This window comes from Tachypleus tridentatus, chromosome 11 (genome assembly GCF_004210375.1).
Source record: "Tachypleus tridentatus isolate NWPU-2018 chromosome 11, ASM421037v1, whole genome shotgun sequence".
Taxonomy (NCBI): Eukaryota; Metazoa; Arthropoda; class Merostomata; order Xiphosura; family Limulidae; genus Tachypleus; species Tachypleus tridentatus.
The window spans coordinates 81,173,660-81,194,017 of NC_134835.1; the positions used below are offsets into that span (position 1 = coordinate 81,173,660).

Genomic DNA, 20,358 nt, shown 5'->3' on the forward strand with positions numbered 1-20,358 from the left:
AAATATGGCTTATGTACTGAATCAAACACAATGGGCCCTGCCCACCTCTTTCCATTTTTGGAAATAGTGCCTTATGAACACTTATTTCAATATATGATGTGAATAACCAATCAAAAGCTCAGAGTATTCCTCTGGTGGCTTTCTAAGCCATTTTAAAGTGCTAGAAAGCCAATTCATTCTCTCAAACCAAGATTTCAAACAAGTAAGTTGTGTCTTTAGTCTGCTTGAAATTACATTCTTTTTAGACAAAATAAAGAACAGTTACTGAGCTTCATAAATTGTAGAGGAACTCCTATAGTATTGATATAATTATTCATGATATTTTTTGGTTATTTAAATCAAATAACACACACACAAACAATTTAAATAACCAAATATATGTATCTGTATATTATATATATATAAAACCTAAAAAAGTAATTTTGTTTCACATCTTCTATGTGTGAAATTTGAAAAGGCTGAGCATTCTATGTTAAGCAGCAAATGGGTACAAAGTTCATCATGACTAGAAGATATAATTGTTTGCTATACTTGTTTATTTACTGTTCTATGTTTAAAGACTTGTTTGTAAGTCATAATCTATACACATATATAATGGATAATATTGAAATGTGATGGATTTCACCAAATACTAGTCCACTAAAGCACAGCCAAGACTGTGGAATGAGACTTGATACTTTCACAAACAAATTTTTAGTAAAAGTACTTCATTAAAAAAATATGATTTTTTGTGTATAAATGACTTTCATTCTTTACTGAAAGATTACCAAATTTTGTGAAGATATACTCCAACTAAAGTTATGGTATAAATACTTAGCTCGTGCATATTATGCTACATTTAACTATTCAGTGAATGTAGATGGACAGATAGATGTATTAAAGTGAATATGTAAACTTTTTTTCAAATTAAAAGCTATTTTGTGATTACATATGTCAAAGAGTATATTATTGTTAATTGGCTAAACACATGGGTATAAACAACTGTTAATGGGTTCACTGTACTTCATTATTTTGCATGTTTCAACCTATTGGGTTCAGAATCGTTGAAGTTATCTTTTTGTAAATAGTGTTTAATAAATGTATTGAAGACCACTGATACATTTAGTTTACATTGGTTTAATGAAATATTTTTAATTGTGATAAGTATACATTTTCTTAACATAGATCATAAATTACCAGGAACATTTTGTAACATTTTAGTGCAAAAGCAGTTGACAAAATTATACTTTTCATGTTATGTACATTTATGAAACATTTATTAAAATGTAATTATTATAACAAAATTCCCGAATGTATATTGTAAGAAAAAATGCTTGTAGGGGTTACTTTAGCAGCAAAATAATTGATTACATGTTTTAAATATCAGGTGGATATAAGAGTAACTTGTCAAATGGAAAGTTACAGGTAGTGTTGAATCATTATTTATACCTCAATTTATTATTCATTTTTACCACTTCTATATTCTTAGACTTTATTGACAATAAAATAGTTTAAATAAAAAAAAATTGAAGGGCTTAAAAGCAGATTAGGGAAAATTCTCTAATGTAGTTTTTTTTTTTTTAAATTGACAGACAGCAATGGTCATGGTAAAACACTCTAAGGTATAACTTGTTTTATTAATTTAGGGGCAGAATCGAACTTTAAAACTTAATGTTGGTTATTTCATTAAGGTGTGATATAAGTTTCCAGTGTTTATACATCATTTCTAGATAGCTTGTGGATATGCACACACTTTGGCATTGTCAGATGAAGGTGTGTTATATGCCTGGGGAGCCAATTCGTATGGTCAGTTAGGCACTGGAAACAAGGCTAATCAAGTAACACCAGTTAGAATTGCTGCTGAAATTGGCAGGTAAGCATTTCTGGTTTTAAATAAGTCATACAAGTTTTTACTTGTGTAATTTTAATTTTGTAAAATTCCATGAGGATTTCATTTAGGTTTAATAGAGTTTGTTTCTCTGTATAATATTTCTGAATATTCAATGTTGTTTGTGTATAGAGTGATTTATACTAATTTTTAAAATAATTTTTGAATTGCATGGAAAACAAATAAACTTAAAATAGTTTAATATTAAAACTCAGTTTAAAAATATGTTTATTATGCTGATTCTGACAGTGATATGTTAAAATTTTGTATGAGGGAACCTTTTTTTTAATCCATATAATGGTCTTTTATAAAACTCTGGTTTTTAACAGAGATTATGTTTAGGGAGGTCAGTTGATAAGCATTAACAAGCTAAAGTTGTTCTCATAGTTTATGAAAACAAGTATTTTCAGTATAACAATGTTATTGTTCCTGGTGATTATTCAGTTGTAAGCTTTGAGGGCTTATGATGCTAAAGTTTAGGGTTTCTGTTTCTCTAGTGACTGCAGCACAGACAGATCACGTTGAATCATTGTACTTAAGAACAAACATATGTTTTTCAAAAAATTATCAAAACTAAATCCTTACATTTCATAAAACAGGATGCAATTTAAGTAATGAAAACACAGGCTCAAAACTTACTATGTTTACATGTATGCTATTTTTGTTTAATTATACATTAATCATTTTAATTATACTAAGAACATTAATACCAATTTATGTGTAAAATATGTAAGTTTATTTGAAGATCTTAATGAAGTGTACTTCATCACTTTGTATCATAACAAACTATCATGTTGATTAAATATTACATAGAGACATGAAGATGTTGGATAACAAAATCATTATATTCACATAATAAAAAAACAGCTTAAATTCTTGAATATACAGCAGAATTAAGTCTACAATGGAAAGTACATTTTTTTAAATTATTGATTTTAAATACTGGGTTTCATTTGCAAGATTTGAAACAGAAAAAATTGCCTTACATTATATTTTCTTTTTCTTATTACATATTTACTGTTCAAGTATGTAAACTAAAACTAAATATGATTGGTTGATTTAAAAACTGGATCAAGATTCTGCTATAATTTTAGGTAATTCAGGTACTTTTATGTTTATAACAAAAAGCATACAAGGTGAAATTAGCTACACCTGTATTTAATTTTTGGCAACAGTAATTCTGTTTCTTAGTAAGTTTTGTGGGGGGTCAACTTTTTCAAGTTTTTGAGTGGACTTTGTTTTATGGAAGGACAGTGTGAGGCATTTTCAGTAAGTTGTAGCTTTGTTTTCGTAATACCATTTGTTACATTTTCATATTTATTTACTTACACTTTTGAGTTAATTAAGAAGCTACATGTATAAGTAATCAATCAACATGAGAAAAGAAATAATGATATTAAATTAATATTCACTTATGTTTGAGATCAGATATTAATTAGATGCATGTGAAGTAAAACTTCATAAACTAGTTTTTCATTTGATGAATTTATGTTTTGAAATAAGATTATCAATAATATTTTTATTGTAGTATTAAAGTATCGGATAGTTACACTTTTCTTATGATAAGTTGGTAATATAGATTCTGTTTGTGTTATTAACAATATTTTCTTATAAAGTTTTAGAACATACCCCATACTTTTATACAGTTTTACGTGAAAGAAAATTAATAGAATGTTAAATATTTTGTGTATACCGTAATGTTCCAGGGTTGTGGATATCAGTGCATCACACTACAACCATATTTCAGCTGCCATGACTCAGACATCTAAGGTATATATGTGGGGACAGTGTCGGGGACAATCTGTGACACTTCCTGAAGAGTCTCCTTTCCATAATTTACATGATGTTTTTGCTTGTTTTGCCTCTCCTGCTGTCACCAGTAGACCCATGGAACTAGGTGACTGAATAGAAATTAGTTTCTACAGACAACTAGACAGGGTTTTACTGATAAATGGATAAAATTAGGAGATATATTGTTTTACGTGCACAGATAAATGTTTTATGTGTAGATTTATTAATCTGTGTGAAAATTGTAGTTTCACACAGAAAGACATATAGGTTTATATGTAGATCCATTAAGCTAGGTAGGAATTGTAATTTCATTCAGGGAGATTGGTTTATTTGTAACTCTATTAAGGTTGTTTGGCATGACTAAGTGGTCATAGAGCTCAGTTATCAATCTGGGGGTTGCAGGTTTGAATCTGTTTACCATCCAACATATTTGCCCTTTCAGCCATGGAGGTATTATAATTTATAATATGATGTTCTATTCTGCTATTTTTTTGATAACAGTGTAACCAAAGAGTTGGTGGTGGGAGTTGAAGACTAGCTGCCTTTCTTCTAGTCATACACTGCTAAATTAGGAATAGTTAGTGCAGATAGCAAAATTCAAAACAAACCAAAAAAATCCAAGCTAGGTAGGAGGTATAGTTCCATGCAGGAAGATAGGTTTATTTCTGGTTCAGTTGTTAATTGTAGGTATATAGTTTGGTGACCTATTTTGTCACATTGACAGTGAGGCAGGAGTTATTTCTGTTTCCAGAAGGTTGTTTGTATACAGTAACACAGAGAGGAAATGTAGGAGAGATTTTTAGTAATGTTCTATATAGTCTGTTATTATACATCAGAAGAGCAATGGTGGTATTATAATGTGATGCTATTTCCACAAGTAATTGTTTACCTTGTCACAGTGTGTGGTTTTAGTATTGCTCTAAACATTGTGTCAGTTTTTAATATCATAACACTTACGGAAGTTTCTGGGTGAGTGTATTGTTGCATACAGGAAAGTAAATCTGTCACAAAATACAATGATTAATAATTCTTTGCCACAAAAATCCATTTAAGAACTAACAACAGTTTTTATATCAAGTACTTCTGTGAGAAATGTCCATAGCTCCTAGTTGTCCTTGTCGTAATCAGTTGTTAGTTTTTTATTGCTCATTTTTCTTCTAATGTTATATTTTTTAAAAGAGAAAATGGTTAAGGTGATAAGTTTTTTATCCTCTGAAGAAAAGAGATTGTTGTATCACTCTTCCTTACCCATGATTTTGGATCTTAAAATTAATCTGTTTACTCAAATATTTATAATTAATTTGTACATGTGTGTGTGTTTAGCTTTATAATTTAGAAAGCATTACTTTTTTAAATCAAATCATTATGATACAATCGGGGAAATATCATTATTGTACTTTATGAAAATGTGGTCAGGCAGTACTTTTACAGAATTAAAGTACATTATTCTGTTCAAATTCATGACATAAATTAGCACATTAACGTAAGAGCAAATACTTGTTTTGTTTTTCCATGTGTTTGATTTACTCACTCTTTTTCAGATGTTTGCATGGTAAATAGAGTAGGAGATAGTCTTCGACAAGCATTTGATGACCATGTAAGTCACTCACCTTATTTATAACTTATAAGCAACTTTGACCAGACTTGTTTAATGTTCCCAAGACCACATAATAAATATTGCTTCCTTTATCTTAATGCATGTTTGACGAAGCAATACCACTTGGATATGAAATATAGGTTTTCTTTTGGAGGTCGTGTTTTAGTTGGGTTTTTTCAAAAAACGTGATATTTAGGGATTTTTTTCTAGTGCAGAGTGATGGTCATTTAATCTTGTAAGTAAAACAGTACATGTTATTAATTATGCTAATAGTGACAAAGGATCATATTTTATTGAAACAATACCTAGAAATTTTTTTTTCTTTAATCAAACCCATTTCCCACAGAGTACGAGTGATTTGAAAATTTCTATAGAAGGGAGAGTTGTGCATGTTCATAAGGCTATTCTAAAAATTAGGTAAGTTTTAATTTACACAAAACTAATAAATTATTAAATGAATGGAGTATTTTATATCAGTCATGTTAAAAAGGGTTGAAAATTTTTTTCCCCTCATTAAATATCACATTTCAAAATACTATTGCTTACATCATATTTTATTAATCAGAGGCAACATTAGATATAATAAATGCATACAGTGAACACAACTGTAAACAAATATAGTTTTTCTGTGTCTTTAATTTAGTGTCAGTGAACAAACTGTGTATGTAGGCTGCCTGTGTACTTCAATTCAAATTTCCTCTTCCAAGTTTAGGCTAGTATTAGGCTTTTTTTGATAATACTCATCTGATTGTCAGTATACATATCAAAAAGTAGTAGAGAAATGAAAGTACTTTATATTATCTGGGTGAGAAACGGATGTAAGAAAACAAAACAGTACATTGTATTCTAAGTTTTGTACATACCAGAATATTTTCGGTAATGTATTAACAACTTTTCCTTGGTGTGTCCTCTGATTAATTAATTGGCTCTTTTTGAAACTAAAGTACTTTATACTTAGTTGTGACTATATTGTACAGAAATGGGAATAAACCCTAGAATACCACTACCAATGTATCTAACTAGTACAAGAAGAAAATATGTTGCTGAAGAAGTTTTGGTAAGTTACTCTGTTAAGTGAAAAGGTTTTTAAAAAATGATCCTAAAAATTGTTATAAATTCATGAAGGTAGTTGTTTGAGAGTGTTGAATGTTAAATGCTTGAGTGTTTAGTGCTTTTTTGTTTTTGAGGGCAATAAATTTTGTTTGTATATAAACATACTTAGAGATTTGAGAATATTGAATTTGTTTTTTTTATGAGTACAGCATTACAAATTTGGTTTGGTCAATATTTTTTTCCCTTTACTAGTGGCAAAGTGTAGCCCGGTAGTTAGAATCTTAATTATGGATCTGTGATTCCATTGTTTTTAGCCACAACAATTAAAATAAGAAATTATGCTGTATAATTTGGGCTCTAAGAGTGATGGTCAAATTTCATTCTTTAGTTTAAGTTATTGATAGATGGTATTGACGTGTTGTGTTCCTTCTAATTCAGTAGTTTTTGAACCTCTTATTTCATTCCTTCCATCAGAAAACCCTAATCTCCTCCAAAAATATATATTCATTTGAATATTTCTTATTTTATTTGCTTATGTATGTAACTGTGTGGAGAAGACCAAATAGCAACTGGCTTACTGTTAAAAATACATTTGGTCTCTGATGGGGTGATTGACACTCAGTAATAGAGAAACAAACTTTTACTTGTTATTTTTTTAGGGAACCGTGGATTCCATAGAAAAAAGTTTGAAAGTCACTGCTCTGATTTGTTACTTCAAAATGGGGGGGGGTTACTAGTCCAGAGTCCTTGAGTAAATTTGCTCAAATATCTCAGAAGATGTCTCTGCTAGTATCATTTGTTGGATATATCATTGAGTAAATAGGGGGTATCAATTTCTATATATTATTTAGGTATTAATTAAAGTTTTCATTTTATATTTGAATGTTTTGGTTTCTGGTGTTTCATGTGTCATCTTTCTCTTTTTTTGTAATAGGTGTGAACATTTTCGTTCCATGTTTCAAGCACACTGGGGAGAGGATGAGAAGGAGTGAGATTTCTTACATTTCATAATTTGGAAATGAACATAAGATTGTAACTGAAGAACAGATGTATTTAATTCTGACTGCATTTAACTGAAAATGCTCTGAATGTTTGTTTAAACTAAAGTACTGTATTTGGTGGAAATTCGGTTAAATCAGCAAGAGGTAAAAACCAGGACGTATGTTGGATCATCTTTTTTATCCATTTGAATTAAGGTTGAAACCTGGCAGTCTGCACTATATTTTACGATGTCAGAGTTCACTGCATAATAATTACCATTTTAAAATAACTGGCAGTGCTAGTAATGAGTTTACATGAAAAATATAAGAACATTGTTTCTTTTACAATTGAAATCTCTCTTAACCTGAATGATTTTTCTGTGGTGTGTGGGTCATTTTACTATCTCAGCTCATTCTAGGTTGCTTAATTGATTTTGAATGGATCTTCTTTATTAAAAGTTTTTTGTAAAGTACACTCAGAAAAGTTAAGAAAAATCATATGAGTAAAGATTTGTTATAGATGTATTGAAAGATTTATATAGTGCCAAGGATTAAGATAAAACGTTTTAGAGTTTGAGTACCTTGGAGATTTTCAAATGTAGGCTTATTTAGTTTAAGATTACATTTAATAACTTATAATGGTAATCAGTGTTTATATATTTGCCTGGACTTGTAAAGATATTCAAAAGATTCTGATATGATAATGGAAAATTTATAGCAAACTAAGGTGAGAAGTCCTGACATTTATTTTGGATTTTTCTATACTATTTCTTTGAATTAGATATAATGTCTAAATATGGTAGTCATAATTGAGAAAAGTTTACTGACTCTGTTGTTTTAAGTGTAATCCACTTAAATTTATTTTATAAATATATAATCTGTTGGTGTTTAGTTTTACCTTCTCTGATGAGTTTTCATTTTATATAGAACAATAGAAATTACACAGTTTTCGTATCCTGTTTATCAAGCATTTTTGAGGTATCTTTACACTGATGAAGTGGAGTTACCCCCAGAAGATGCTATTGGTAAGTTGTGCACACTGGTAATGAGGAGTTTTTAATGTACAGACCTGTGTATAGTAACACTGTATATTTATATTAGTCTAATACTCGAAGTTATTTAGTAGATTTAAATTTTTTTATTTAATACTAAGTTAAAGTGAAAAAAAAATGTAAAAAATTGAAAGATTTTGACCATTTGTATTATGCTCCGATGTGGAATATAATAAAAACTCTATAACCCGAGCGCTTTTGAAAGGTGGACTTTTTTCTTCAGAGGTAAACTGAAGAAGAAAAGTTCACTTTTTCAAAAGTGCCTGGATTATAGGGTTTTTATTTCACTTATATCAAGACTTCTTGAAACTATGTGTTTTTCTAACATCATGAATGCCCTAATGCATAAATTGTTTTTTTTTTGATAATGTATAGGAATATTATCATAGTTTCACCAAAGCGGGTGTCAGAACTTTTAACTATTTTTTACAGTTATGTTTGCCTACTAAGTTACTATTAGCAGTGTGATAAGGTTATTGAATTATATCAGAAAGTAAGTAGTAGTTGCTGTTTTAGCATTCAGATACTCTCCAGCCAGGTTTGGATAATGTAATTCCCATGTGTTGATGATTTCAGACTTCATCAGACATAACATAAGTGTGAAACTTGAGAGCATTATGTGTTTTATATATTTAGGAAGGATAGATCTTCACCAACTTGGTATGTTGGAAATTCTGTGTAATAGTCTTTTAACAAATGAAGTAATTTTAATTTTATTAATAAACTATGATTTAATTTCTCAACAACATTGCAAGTTGTGTGTGTTTCCTCCCCACAAAAAAGCAGTGGATACTGGCTTATATATATTTTTATAGAGTTAAAAGTAGTGAGCTGAATTTCTCTCATATGGTTAAAGCAAGTTTTCTCCAAAACTCATAAGAATTTGTTGGAGAATGAGTATTTTGTTAAGACCAAGTTTAAGGGACATAGTTTACTTAATTTGTTTTCTTTGGATCAGAAGGCTTGTCTTTGAGTTGAAAAGTAAATTGTATTATTTGTTCTTATCTCTATAACATATATGAAACATGATTTTAAAAGAAAGATGGTTGTAAGTAGTTGAAGCCTGATGTGTATTCAAGCTATCACGTATAAATTAAAAATAAAAGGTACTTACATGTGCAACATATAAAGAGATAATTTTTCTTGTAACCTTCTGCTTTTAAATACTTGACCTCTTTCTAATTATGTGCTCTGTGTTACATATGGTTGTTTCTTCATTAGATTAAGTATGATCCTGGATGGAAAATAATTATTAAAGTTTAGGACAAGACTATAACCATCCAAACTTAATTCTTTGCATGTTAGATTAGTATCTTATACATTGATAGCCCTTTCATAGATGGAGTATTCTCTGGTTTCTTGTATTCTTAACAAATTTCCCCATCACACCAAACATGCTTGCCCTTTCAGTCATGGTGGCTTTATAATGTAACAGTCAATTCCACTATTCACTGGTAAAAAAAGTAGCCCAAGGAGTTGGCAGTGAGCAATGATGACTAGCTGCCTTCCCTCTAGTCTTAAGCTGCTAAATTAGGGATGGCTAGCACAGATAGCCCTTGTGCAACTTTGTGCAAAATTCAGAAATGAAAAAACAAATTTTTACAAACTTTATAGCTACTATTTTCTTGTTAGTATGTACGTGTAAGACTAATTTAAATTTCCAAAGATGGCTGAACATTGTGAAACATCTTTAGGGTTAATGACAAGAATATTATTATAATGGTTTCTTTTGTTGACTGGGTTGTTTTGGCTTATTTGATATAAAAAATATCATTTCTTCAAGTTCAGCCACCGGAATAACCACATTCACTGGTACTCTGAAATTCACAAATGTGTAAAAAAAATTCCATGCAATTGCTAATTTTGAATGTCTATTTATTCATCAAAACATAAACTCTGTTTACAGAACTGAACTAACTGATTAACTGGTTGACGTCAACAGAGAAACTGAATGAATTATCATGGTTACTCATTAATTTGTTAATATGCAGCTTAAATTGTTTCTAAACTTAGAAAGTTCCATCACACTTTGTTAGATTTAATTTCAGCTAAACAAAAGTACAAATATCTAGAATAAATTGGTTGAAAACACATTCATATCTTAACTGTGAGCATACTGAACTGAAGAATTATTGTGGTCTTATTAATACTGGTTATAGCCCTCTTGTATACTGATTTATGATATACATATCTAGTCAGTTTGTTATAGCCAGTTATTTTTATTAATGGTACAACGGATGTGTTGTATTTTCAGTTTTTTGTTTTGATTTATAAGTAATTTAAACACAAGTTTAATAGTTATTTGTCACTGATTTATGTCTACACAGCATAAAAAAATATTGCATAATGCTTGTTATTTTAAAAAGTTGAATTTAAAGTTTTTATTCATTGTTACCTTTTTTGTTTAGGTTTGCTTGACTTAGCTAACTCTTACTGTGAGTTGCAACTGAAGCGACACTGTGAGCGAATCATCAAACATGGCATCACTATAGATAATGTAGCTATGTTATATGCTGCAGCAATTAAATATGAAGCAAAGGTGAGAAATTAAAAATAATATTTACATTATTCTTTGAAGCTCAAATAACTAAAAACATTTTGATATTTATAAAGTCTCTACATATGGTTCGAATTCATCCAAATTTAATTCTATGACATAAGTTATGTTTGAACAAGACGTGTTTATTTTATTCTTTTATAGTTAATTTCTTTACCAAAACTGGTAGTGCAATAGTTCCCAACAAGACTCTGATGTTATAAAGATTACTCATTGAAATACATTACCATTCTTGGAGTTTTAATATTTTTAATTATATGACTTTATAACATTGCTTATTTATAAGTTATTTTGCCCTTTAATCGTAAGAGAAAGGTGATTTAATTTGAAAAAAGATTTGGTTTTATTAGTGTAATGGATCATTTATTGCTAGTTGCAACTAATGCCTTAGTGTATTTGAAGGTAATATTTTTGTATTAAGCTGACAGCTTTGTAAGAGGCATATTCAGGTGTACTGCTGTTAGCATTTGTACATCTATATTCAGCACTGAATGTGCATCATTGATATGTTTTCTTCATTATTAAGGAACTGGAAGATTTCTGCTTTCGTTTTGCTTTGAACCACCTGACAGCTGTGGCTCAGACAGAAGCTTTCAATAAGCTTGATGAGTTGACTATAAAAAACTTCATCTTCAAGGCTGCTCAACAAGGGGCCTTTAAATACTGATGTATTTCTTTGAAGGTGAATCAGGGTCTTAGTTTGCCACATGTTGGCTGTTAATGTTGTCTTTTTTTCCCTGCTGGGTTGGCATAAAGAGAAGAAAGAAGAACATTCATTTGGTCTATCTCATCTCAACATTACTATTGTGACTGGTTCTGGTTTCTTCATAATAAGGACTTGTAAATAGAGAGTTGTTATTGAATTTGTCATCTTCAGGATGATCATTGAACTGAAATGGAAGTAAAATAAGTGACTACTGTGTTTGATAAGTGTAGAGAAAGGAGAAACTAGTAGGCTATTTTTTATTATAAACTTGGTTTGATTATTGGGCTCTTCAATAAGTAAGAGAGTTGGGTTTATGGGGAATGGTTGGGTTTGAAAGATATGATATATGAACTTAGCCTTTAAACTGCACTGATTCCTCTCTTATAAGTATTTATGTAGATAATATAGTTATAAATCATTCTTGGAGAACAGTAAATATTATAGAACTTATTAGTTAGTAAAAACAGTATAAGTTGTTTAATTAAATCTGTTGCTTCTTGTTTTGTTTTTTTTGGAATGTCTTATAAGTGTATTGTATAACAATTAATCGAAGTAATTCCAGAAGTAAACTTCTTGCAAGAGAATATTTAATTTTTGTAAAACAAGTTACAAAAGTGGATTCTTGACCTTAGACCAGAGGTTGACCACTTCATGCTGCAAATGGCACGTTAAAGAAAAAATTTCCAATTTGCTCATCACCTAGAAAATACTGCATGTTGTGGTGCAGTATTGTTTGTAATGTCCATATATGCATGGAAGTTTATTAAAGAGATGTTAATAACTACTTCATTTAATTTGTATTGTTATTTTATTTGACTTCTTTAACTGCACTACCACCTTATTACTGTTGACTGGTTTAAAGTGTTGTATTGATTTAGTCACACCTAACTCACATTTAGGGACCTAAAAACTGGCACAACTGCTGAAAGGCCAGCTACTTCTTAGTTTAATAACTTGTCATTTGCTTCTAAATTATTTAAAATTTATATTTAAAAAGAAAAAGAGGGGTGAAATGTTTAAGCTAAGTATAAAATTGAAAATTAAAAGAATACACTGTTTTATTTAATATTATCTATGTATTTTTTACTTTATTTTTATTCACTTTAAGTTTGAATTATTAACAGATGGTTGAGTTGTGACTTTGAGATAATGAAACTTGTCCCTTTTCATGTGATTTTTTTATGTATATTCAGTGTTGTACAAATTAATTTTGTATCGTAAGAAAAGGAAAATAAAAAATAATGATATATGTTTAAAAAGGAATATATTGTGTGTATTGTAAATTGGGCCAAAAGCTGCATATACTGTGGTATCTAAAATCTTCAACAGTAAATGATGTGTACCAGAAGTGAAATTAAAAACATGAATATTTTAAATAAAGAAATATAAGAATACAATAAAAGCTGAGCTGTATGAGTTAGTTGATGTATTTTCACAAATTTTCAGTGCTATCTTTACCCCAAAATTTATTATTTTTTCTTGTGAATTTTTCTGTGTATAAAATGGAGAAAAGTACAATGGTGGAAACCCTCTAAGTGGCCACCCCTCAGATTCGGTCACCATCTGAAAGCAGTCATTCAATCACAGTCCCTTTTCTTGTTCATATAATCCCTAATTATGTACAGTAGAACCCCTCTAATCAGGCCAGTTTGTCTCAGTCCCGAAGGCTGCTGCTTTAAAGGGGTTCCACTGTAATACTATATGGTTTTTAGCACCATAATTTTCAAAATACCACTAGAAACCTATAAAGCAGCATTTAAGGCATATGTAAAGAAACAAAATATTTTCTAGTTCTAGGTGATAGTGTTAGAGATGTAGATATATTTCTTTCCATTAACAAGTAAGTTCTGTTTTTCTTAGTCTGCAAAATGAGGATACAAACTAACAAAATCTTTACTAAATACATTGTAATATTGTTTATTATGAGGTTTTCTTGGCAGAGAGCTAGATTTTGATTGATTCTTACACACACTCTTATAGTCATACAGGTTGAAGAGGAATATTGTCTCAATGTTTTTTTTTTTTTCATGTGGAATTCTACATGTACAATTGTATTTTAGACATATAACTTTCAAAATTTGAACTTGATGAATTTCATACTTGCCACCTGGTAGTCGATTTCACACCATTCATTGTCATAACATGTTTTCTAGCTGTAGTAGATGGTAGTTTAAAGTATTAACTTTTTTGTTTTAGTTATATACAACTCCTTTGATTTTTAACTTAATGCTTTAGTTTGACAAATGGTCCAAACAATGTTTTTATTGATTTTTTGTTAAGCCTAATTAGATTATTATATTCAGTGACATTCTTAAAGGGAAAAAACTTTCTATAAAATTAAGGTCATGAATTCCAAATAAATGTCTGTAGTAACTGACATTTAAAATAATATTAAATTTAAAACTTTCATTTGCAAATATATCTTGGATGTGATATGAAGTATAGTATTATAATAGTCATGCTACAGTTCTTTTCTGTTGACTGTTAAAATCAGAATTGCTATTGATTTGTGTATATTGTGATACAAGTGCTGTGTTGATTATTTTTGTTGTTCCAAATTGTTCTAATTATCTTTGTAAATAACTACAATGCCATGGCCAGACTAGTTCTTTTTTTTGTAAACATTTGCCAGCTTTGGGTGTTCAAAGATAAGAAATTCATGCTTTGTTTAGCAAATAGTTAAAAAAAGATTTGTATAACAATAATAAAAGTTAAGCTTGTGGTTGTTGTAAACTCTTCAAGTGTGTATTAATTCTTGATACTTTTACCATTTCAAAAGGATAATTTGGAGTTTTTCTCCAGCGCTAGACTATTTTTACATTAAAGGATGAATTAATTAATAATTTAACTTGTATTTTATTAGGAAAGATGTGATATTGAACAGATGTTTGTGTTTTCCCATTAAGTGATAATGAAGGAAAAAAAAAAGAATCAATAAACATCAACTCTTTATCCTAGCAAATTGAAAGAACATTAGGTGTTATCGGTGACTTATGGTTATTACACTGTTAAATATTTCCAACAGACTCATCATACTTATTGATAAGAAAAAATTGATAAACAAAGAGGAAATTGAGTACAGTAAACTGAAAGCATTGTGGTCTCTTTGTGAGCTAGAAAACTTCATGGAAGACTAGTACACTTGCTCTCAGCAAAAGTATATAAATTTATGACAAAATTTACCATGGGAAAAGTTTAAAGAATGTACCAACTGATGTATAACAAAATATTGTAGATATCCTGCAAGCAATAGATTGCTTGTAAAGGGAACATTCTTTAAAAGAGTATTAAAAATTAATTTTCCACAATTTCCTGCTGAAACTGTTTCATGTGTTTTGCTGTTTTCCTGTGCAACTGAATATTCGTCAGTATCTGTTTCAAATATGAAATGTTTGAAATTCTTTTTTTGTTTTATTAGGAGATACATGAATACAGAAACTGAATTTATGTCTATTGCTTTTATCTCTGCAAGATTATATATCTTGTAATTAGTTTATAATTATTAACAATTGTATTTCATGGAAATATTTAGAAACATTTTTACTTTTTTATAACAATTGTTATATTTTTACAAGCTATGTTTTTATATTATTTATTTTTTTTCCTCCATTTGCAAATTAGTTTTGAAAGTAAAATATGCTGTAAAAGATTGTAATATTCTCTGATTTTGAAATGATTTTGTTTTTACAAAGCATGCTTTGTGTTAATCATTCTACGTTTGCAATATTTTATAGCACACAAAAATTTAAATACTAGAAGGACCCAAGATCTTTTTCCAATCTTTGTCCAATAATGGATGAAATATTTGTTTAAATTTTTCTTTCTGAGTAGATTATAATGTTTGCCTTCTTAGCAGTATTTTTTTCTAAAATATTGTTGATTTTAGGGTTTTGTGATTATCAGGTCTAACTGTATGGGTCACCTGTTTTAACCACTCACACTAATGAACAGTAGTGTGTTGTCTGTCAGTAGACACAGAAATGACGTCACATAAGAGATGCCTAACATTGCACTTTATGCTGTAGTGACTGCATTAAAATTTACACATGCCAAGAATCATGTGATTAATTATGCATTCTGTAGGCTACAACACAGCACCACATATGAGTTTTAAAAGCAAGAAATAAAAATATTTGTTACTGCTAATTTTGCTTTCATTTATTCTTTAAACAGATCACTTTTAGGGATCCTGTGCAAGTACGAAGTCTGTTCAAAAAATACGCGGACTGACGTCATAAAACAAAATGTACTTTATTTAGAAGTTACAGATCTGGGACACCTTCAAAGTACTCTCCTCCCCAACGCACACGCTTATCCCAACGGTGTTTCCACTTGTTGAAACAGTCCTGGTACGCTTCTTTTGTAATGTCCTCCAGCTTCTTCGTCGCATTTGCCTTAATCTCGGGAATCCTCTCAAATCTTCTTCCTTTCAAGGGTCTTTTGAGTTTGGGGAACAAGAAAAAATCGCAAGGAGCAAGGTCAGGTGAGAAGGGGGGGTGGGGAAGAACAGTGATCGAGTGTTTGGCCAAAAACTCACGAGTTTTGAGGCACAAATTTCGCAGCAACGCGGTGTATCTTCAATTTTTCGGTCAAAATCTCGTAACAAGATCCAACTGATATCCCACACTCTTCAGCAAGCTCACTGACAGTCAGACGTTGATTTGCCCGCACCAGGGTGTTGATTTTGTCGACGTGTGGGTCGTCAGTTGACGTGGAAGGACGTCCAGGACGCTCATCATTTTCAATGGACTGTCGACCATCCTTAAAACGTTCATGCCACTTGAAACATGCCGTACGCTTCATAGCAATATCACCGTAAGCCGTGTTAAGCATAGCAAAAGTTTCAGTCGCAGATAATCCAAGTTTAACACAAAATTTCACAGCAAGTCGTTGCTCCTTCAGGTCATTCATTCTGAAATCCGCCAAACGAAAAAAATCGCACTTCACTTAAAATCGCGTAGCTAATACACAAATGAAGATATCTGCAATCGGGAAATGGCGTCGTAATCAGCTGATCTGTGCGAACCTAGCGACACCAAGTGGTTTCCCCTGGAACCAACTGGAGCCGCGCAATTCAAACAGTCCGCGTATTTTTTGAACAGCCCTTGTACATCTAGTACGTATAGTTAAAACCCTAACTTATTTCTAATGTAAACACTGTTTTGTTGATTTCGCTGGCACTTGTTATTGGCTAACAGTTTATGTAACGCTGTCTGTAGATTAACTTGGACTTTATTCTGTTTTCAGAGTGTGACTTAGCGTTTACATAGAGAAGCATTGATATATTGGAAAATTGAGCATTTTATACACCTATTAAAATTGTAAAATAAAAGCTGTTGAATGTATGTCAGTTACTATAAATATGACATTAGGGTTTTGTTCTTTGAAATTCGCACAAAGCTACTCGAGGGCTATTTGTGCTAGCCGTCCCTAATTTAGCAGTGTAAGACTAGAGGAAAGGCAGATAGTCATCACCACCCACCGCCAACTCTTGGGCTACTCTTTTACCAACGAAATAGTGGGATTGACCGTCACATTATAACGCCCCCACGGCTAGGAGGACGAGCATGTTTGATGCGAACCCGCGACCCTCAAATTACGAGTCGCATATAAATTGACTAGGTAACAGACAAGTGGTGCTTGTTATGAGAGAATCACGACTTTTGACTTTCTTTGTCTGTGAATATTTTTGTTACCAATTACACATTTAAAAGCACTAGTATATTTCTTGATAATTTTTGTCATCTAAACATTTATGTATTTAGGATTTGAAAATAAATTTTTGTGTGTGTGTAATAATACAACAATAGTTTAATAAAATAATATTTCAGGTAATCGGATGTTGCTTAAATTTGTTAATTACTGAACTCACCCAAAGTGAAATTACAATTTATTGCTCTGCCATTTCTAAAATTCAAATTAGTATTTTAATTCTATGCATTATATCATTTTATTATTAAAAATGATTATGATTGAATTTTTATAAATTGTAAATGCCATGACAGAAGTATTTTCCTTTCTCTTAGCACTAAATGCATGATTTGGTGTTTCAATATTATGTTGAAATTTGTGCGTTAGGATATTCGACCTGCAATATGCAGGTTGCGGGATTGAAAACCCATCACTCTTTTAGTTATGAGGGCATTGTAATTCAGTGATCAATCACATTATTCATTGGTAAAGATTAACCCCTGTAGCCTATTACATGAAAAATACAGATGGCTAGTGCAGGTATTGCTCGAGCAGTTTGGCATGAAATTTAAGAAGAAAAAAACCAGCTGTGAATAATCCAGTGTTTGTGGGCTCAAAACTATTATATTTTTAACAGCGTGAGTAACTGTTAACCTAAGTGATAACATATAATCCAAGCAACTTTTTAATGTCATCAGATTGTTAAGGTTAAATATTTGTAAGTTTCATTGGATAAATTATATGGATAACTTCAATATAATGGTAAGTAAAACTTCATTTAGAAAAAGCGCTGGATTCTCAGTTTGCAAGTCCATTTTTATTTGCTTCTTATTATTGCAAAATAAATATATAAATTCTGTTCATCATTTTGGGCTGTGGGTGTGTCAGAAAGGTGGTGGTCAAATTTCACTATCTTGTTAGACAGAAGTAGCCAAAGAGGTAATGATCTGCTATTTCTGTAATTATCAGTTCAAAACTAGTTACGTCTATCTTGTAGAGTCCTGTGTATAGCCTTGTGAGAATGTGTGGAAAACTAAACGAAGCAAGAAAATGTAAACAATTTCGAATAATAATAAAAAATATTTATAATTGTTGAGGCCTGACATATTCAGGTGGTTATGATGTTTGACTAGCAATCTGAAGGCCCCCTCACACCAAATTTGTAGATCCATTAATCTTACGTGGGGGTTATAGTTTGACAGAGAAAGACAGGTTGAGTTATGTGTGGATTCATTAATCTATGTGGGAATTGTAGTTGCACACAGAAAGATGGTTGGGTGCTCAACTCACAATCTGAGGGTTGTGGGTTTAAATTCCTGTCCGGCTAAACCATGGAGATGCTACAATTTTACCATCAATCGTACTATTCTTTGGTAAAAGAGTAGCCCAAGACTTGGCAGCGGTGGATGGTGATGATTAACTGCCTTCCCTTTAGTCTTTTACTACTAAATTAGAAACAGTGAGTGCAGATAGCCTTCGAGTAGCTTTACACAAATCCAAAACAAACTGTAATTATTATAACACATCATGAGCCAAGATTAGTAGTGATTTTAAGGTGAAATATGCTAAACTCAACTTTTAATTAGCAAAATAGAATCCATAGAAACACCTCTTAATTGTATTTTGTATACTGATATATTTGAGTTTATTGGAAAATTTGTACATGTCATCTAAATTAATAATCATCGAATTTTTTATTGGGTCTGGAACTTCATATTAAATTTTCAACATCGATTTATAGTTGTGATTTACAGCATTGTATATATTTCATTCTTTTTGCATTTGATTGGTTGCTTGATGTTGATGCAGTGACACATAATGGCTAAACTGTTGCGTCTAGTAAGAGGAAATGAACCTCTGATTATAACATTGTAAATCCATAGACTAACACTAGGGGACAGTCTGAATGCACTAGACATTGTACTGATGGATAAGAAGAATGGCAGATTATCAAAATATCAACTTCAGTGCTATTCGTCTGTTTCTGTAATTATGAACAATAAACTCTATGACATAAAATGCAACTTCAGTGCTGTTCCTACATCACGAACAGTAAACTCTTATGACATAAAATACAACTTCAATGCTGTTGTTTTCAATTATGAACAGTAAACACATCTGACATAAAATGCAATTTCAATGCTATTTCTACAATTATGAACAATAAATCTTATAAAATACAACTTCAGTGGTGTTCTTCTGTTTCTACAATTATGAACAATAAACCACTTTTGACATAAACTGCAACTTTAGTGCTGTTTCTCTGTTTCTGGCCCTGGATGGCCAAGTGGTTAAGGCACTCGACTCGTAATCCAAGGGTCGTGGCTTCGAATTATCGTCACACCAAACATGCTCGCCCTTTAAACCGTGGCGGCGTTAAAATGTAACGGTCAGTCCCACTATTCGTTGGTAAAAGAGTAGCTCAAGAGTTGGCGGTGGGTGGTGATTAGCTGGCTTCCCTCTAGTCTTATACTGCTAAATTAGGGATGGCTAGCACAGATAGCCCTCATGTAGCTTTGCGCAAAATTTAAACCAAACCAATGTTCTGTTTCTACATATATCCTTCAAGTTGCAATGGAAACGTAAACTCTGTATACACCTTTGATGTATTGAGTTCCTTAATAACATTCCCATCAATAACACAAATAACCACCGAAGAATAAACTGAGTGCTCTGTTTCGTAACTTGAGTGTCCAACCATGAGTTAACTAAGTTTTGTATGATGCAGGCACCGTCTTTTCAAGATACTTTTCCGGATTGGCCTCTTAACAATTTAGTGGTAATTATCAAATAACGTTGATATAATACTTTTGTTCAAAACTTATTATTTTAACGTATTTATTGACCAGGACAATACATCCAAACAAATGATTCTAATTGAAAGTAGTTTCATATTAATATGACATATTTGAGTACCGAAATGACTCATGAAACGAACTTCGATTTCAATAGGAAATTATTATCTGTTATTATAATGTATACTATTATTGCGCAGTCTTTCATCAGTGCGCAATACGTTTTGAGACCACAGATGAACGAAGATCAAGAAAACAAACTGATATAA

The 20,358-nt window shown here is 30.9% G+C and overlaps 1 protein-coding gene across 5 annotated transcripts in view; it reads left to right on the top strand.

Annotated features, from left to right (window-relative positions):
* The window catches only part of LOC143232594 (RCC1 and BTB domain-containing protein 1-like), a 34,261-nt gene extending 21,399 nt beyond the window's left edge, over window positions 1-12,862 (top strand). For all 5 annotated transcript variants that reach the window (XM_076468207.1, XM_076468209.1, XM_076468211.1 and 2 more), the window contains exons 7-14: window positions 1,710-1,852; window positions 3,574-3,764; window positions 5,200-5,255; window positions 5,602-5,672; window positions 7,243-7,296; window positions 8,216-8,313; window positions 10,749-10,879; window positions 11,424-12,862. In XM_076468207.1, the coding sequence (XP_076324322.1) occupies window positions 1,710-1,852; window positions 3,574-3,764; window positions 5,200-5,255; window positions 5,602-5,672; window positions 7,243-7,296; window positions 8,216-8,313; window positions 10,749-10,879; window positions 11,424-11,564 (885 nt within the window). In that variant the 3' untranslated portion in view covers window positions 11,565-12,862. The remainder of the gene's footprint in view (window positions 1-1,709; window positions 1,853-3,573; window positions 3,765-5,199; window positions 5,256-5,601; window positions 5,673-7,242; window positions 7,297-8,215; window positions 8,314-10,748; window positions 10,880-11,423) is intronic.
* Window positions 12,863-20,358: the final 7,496 nt, after the last annotated feature.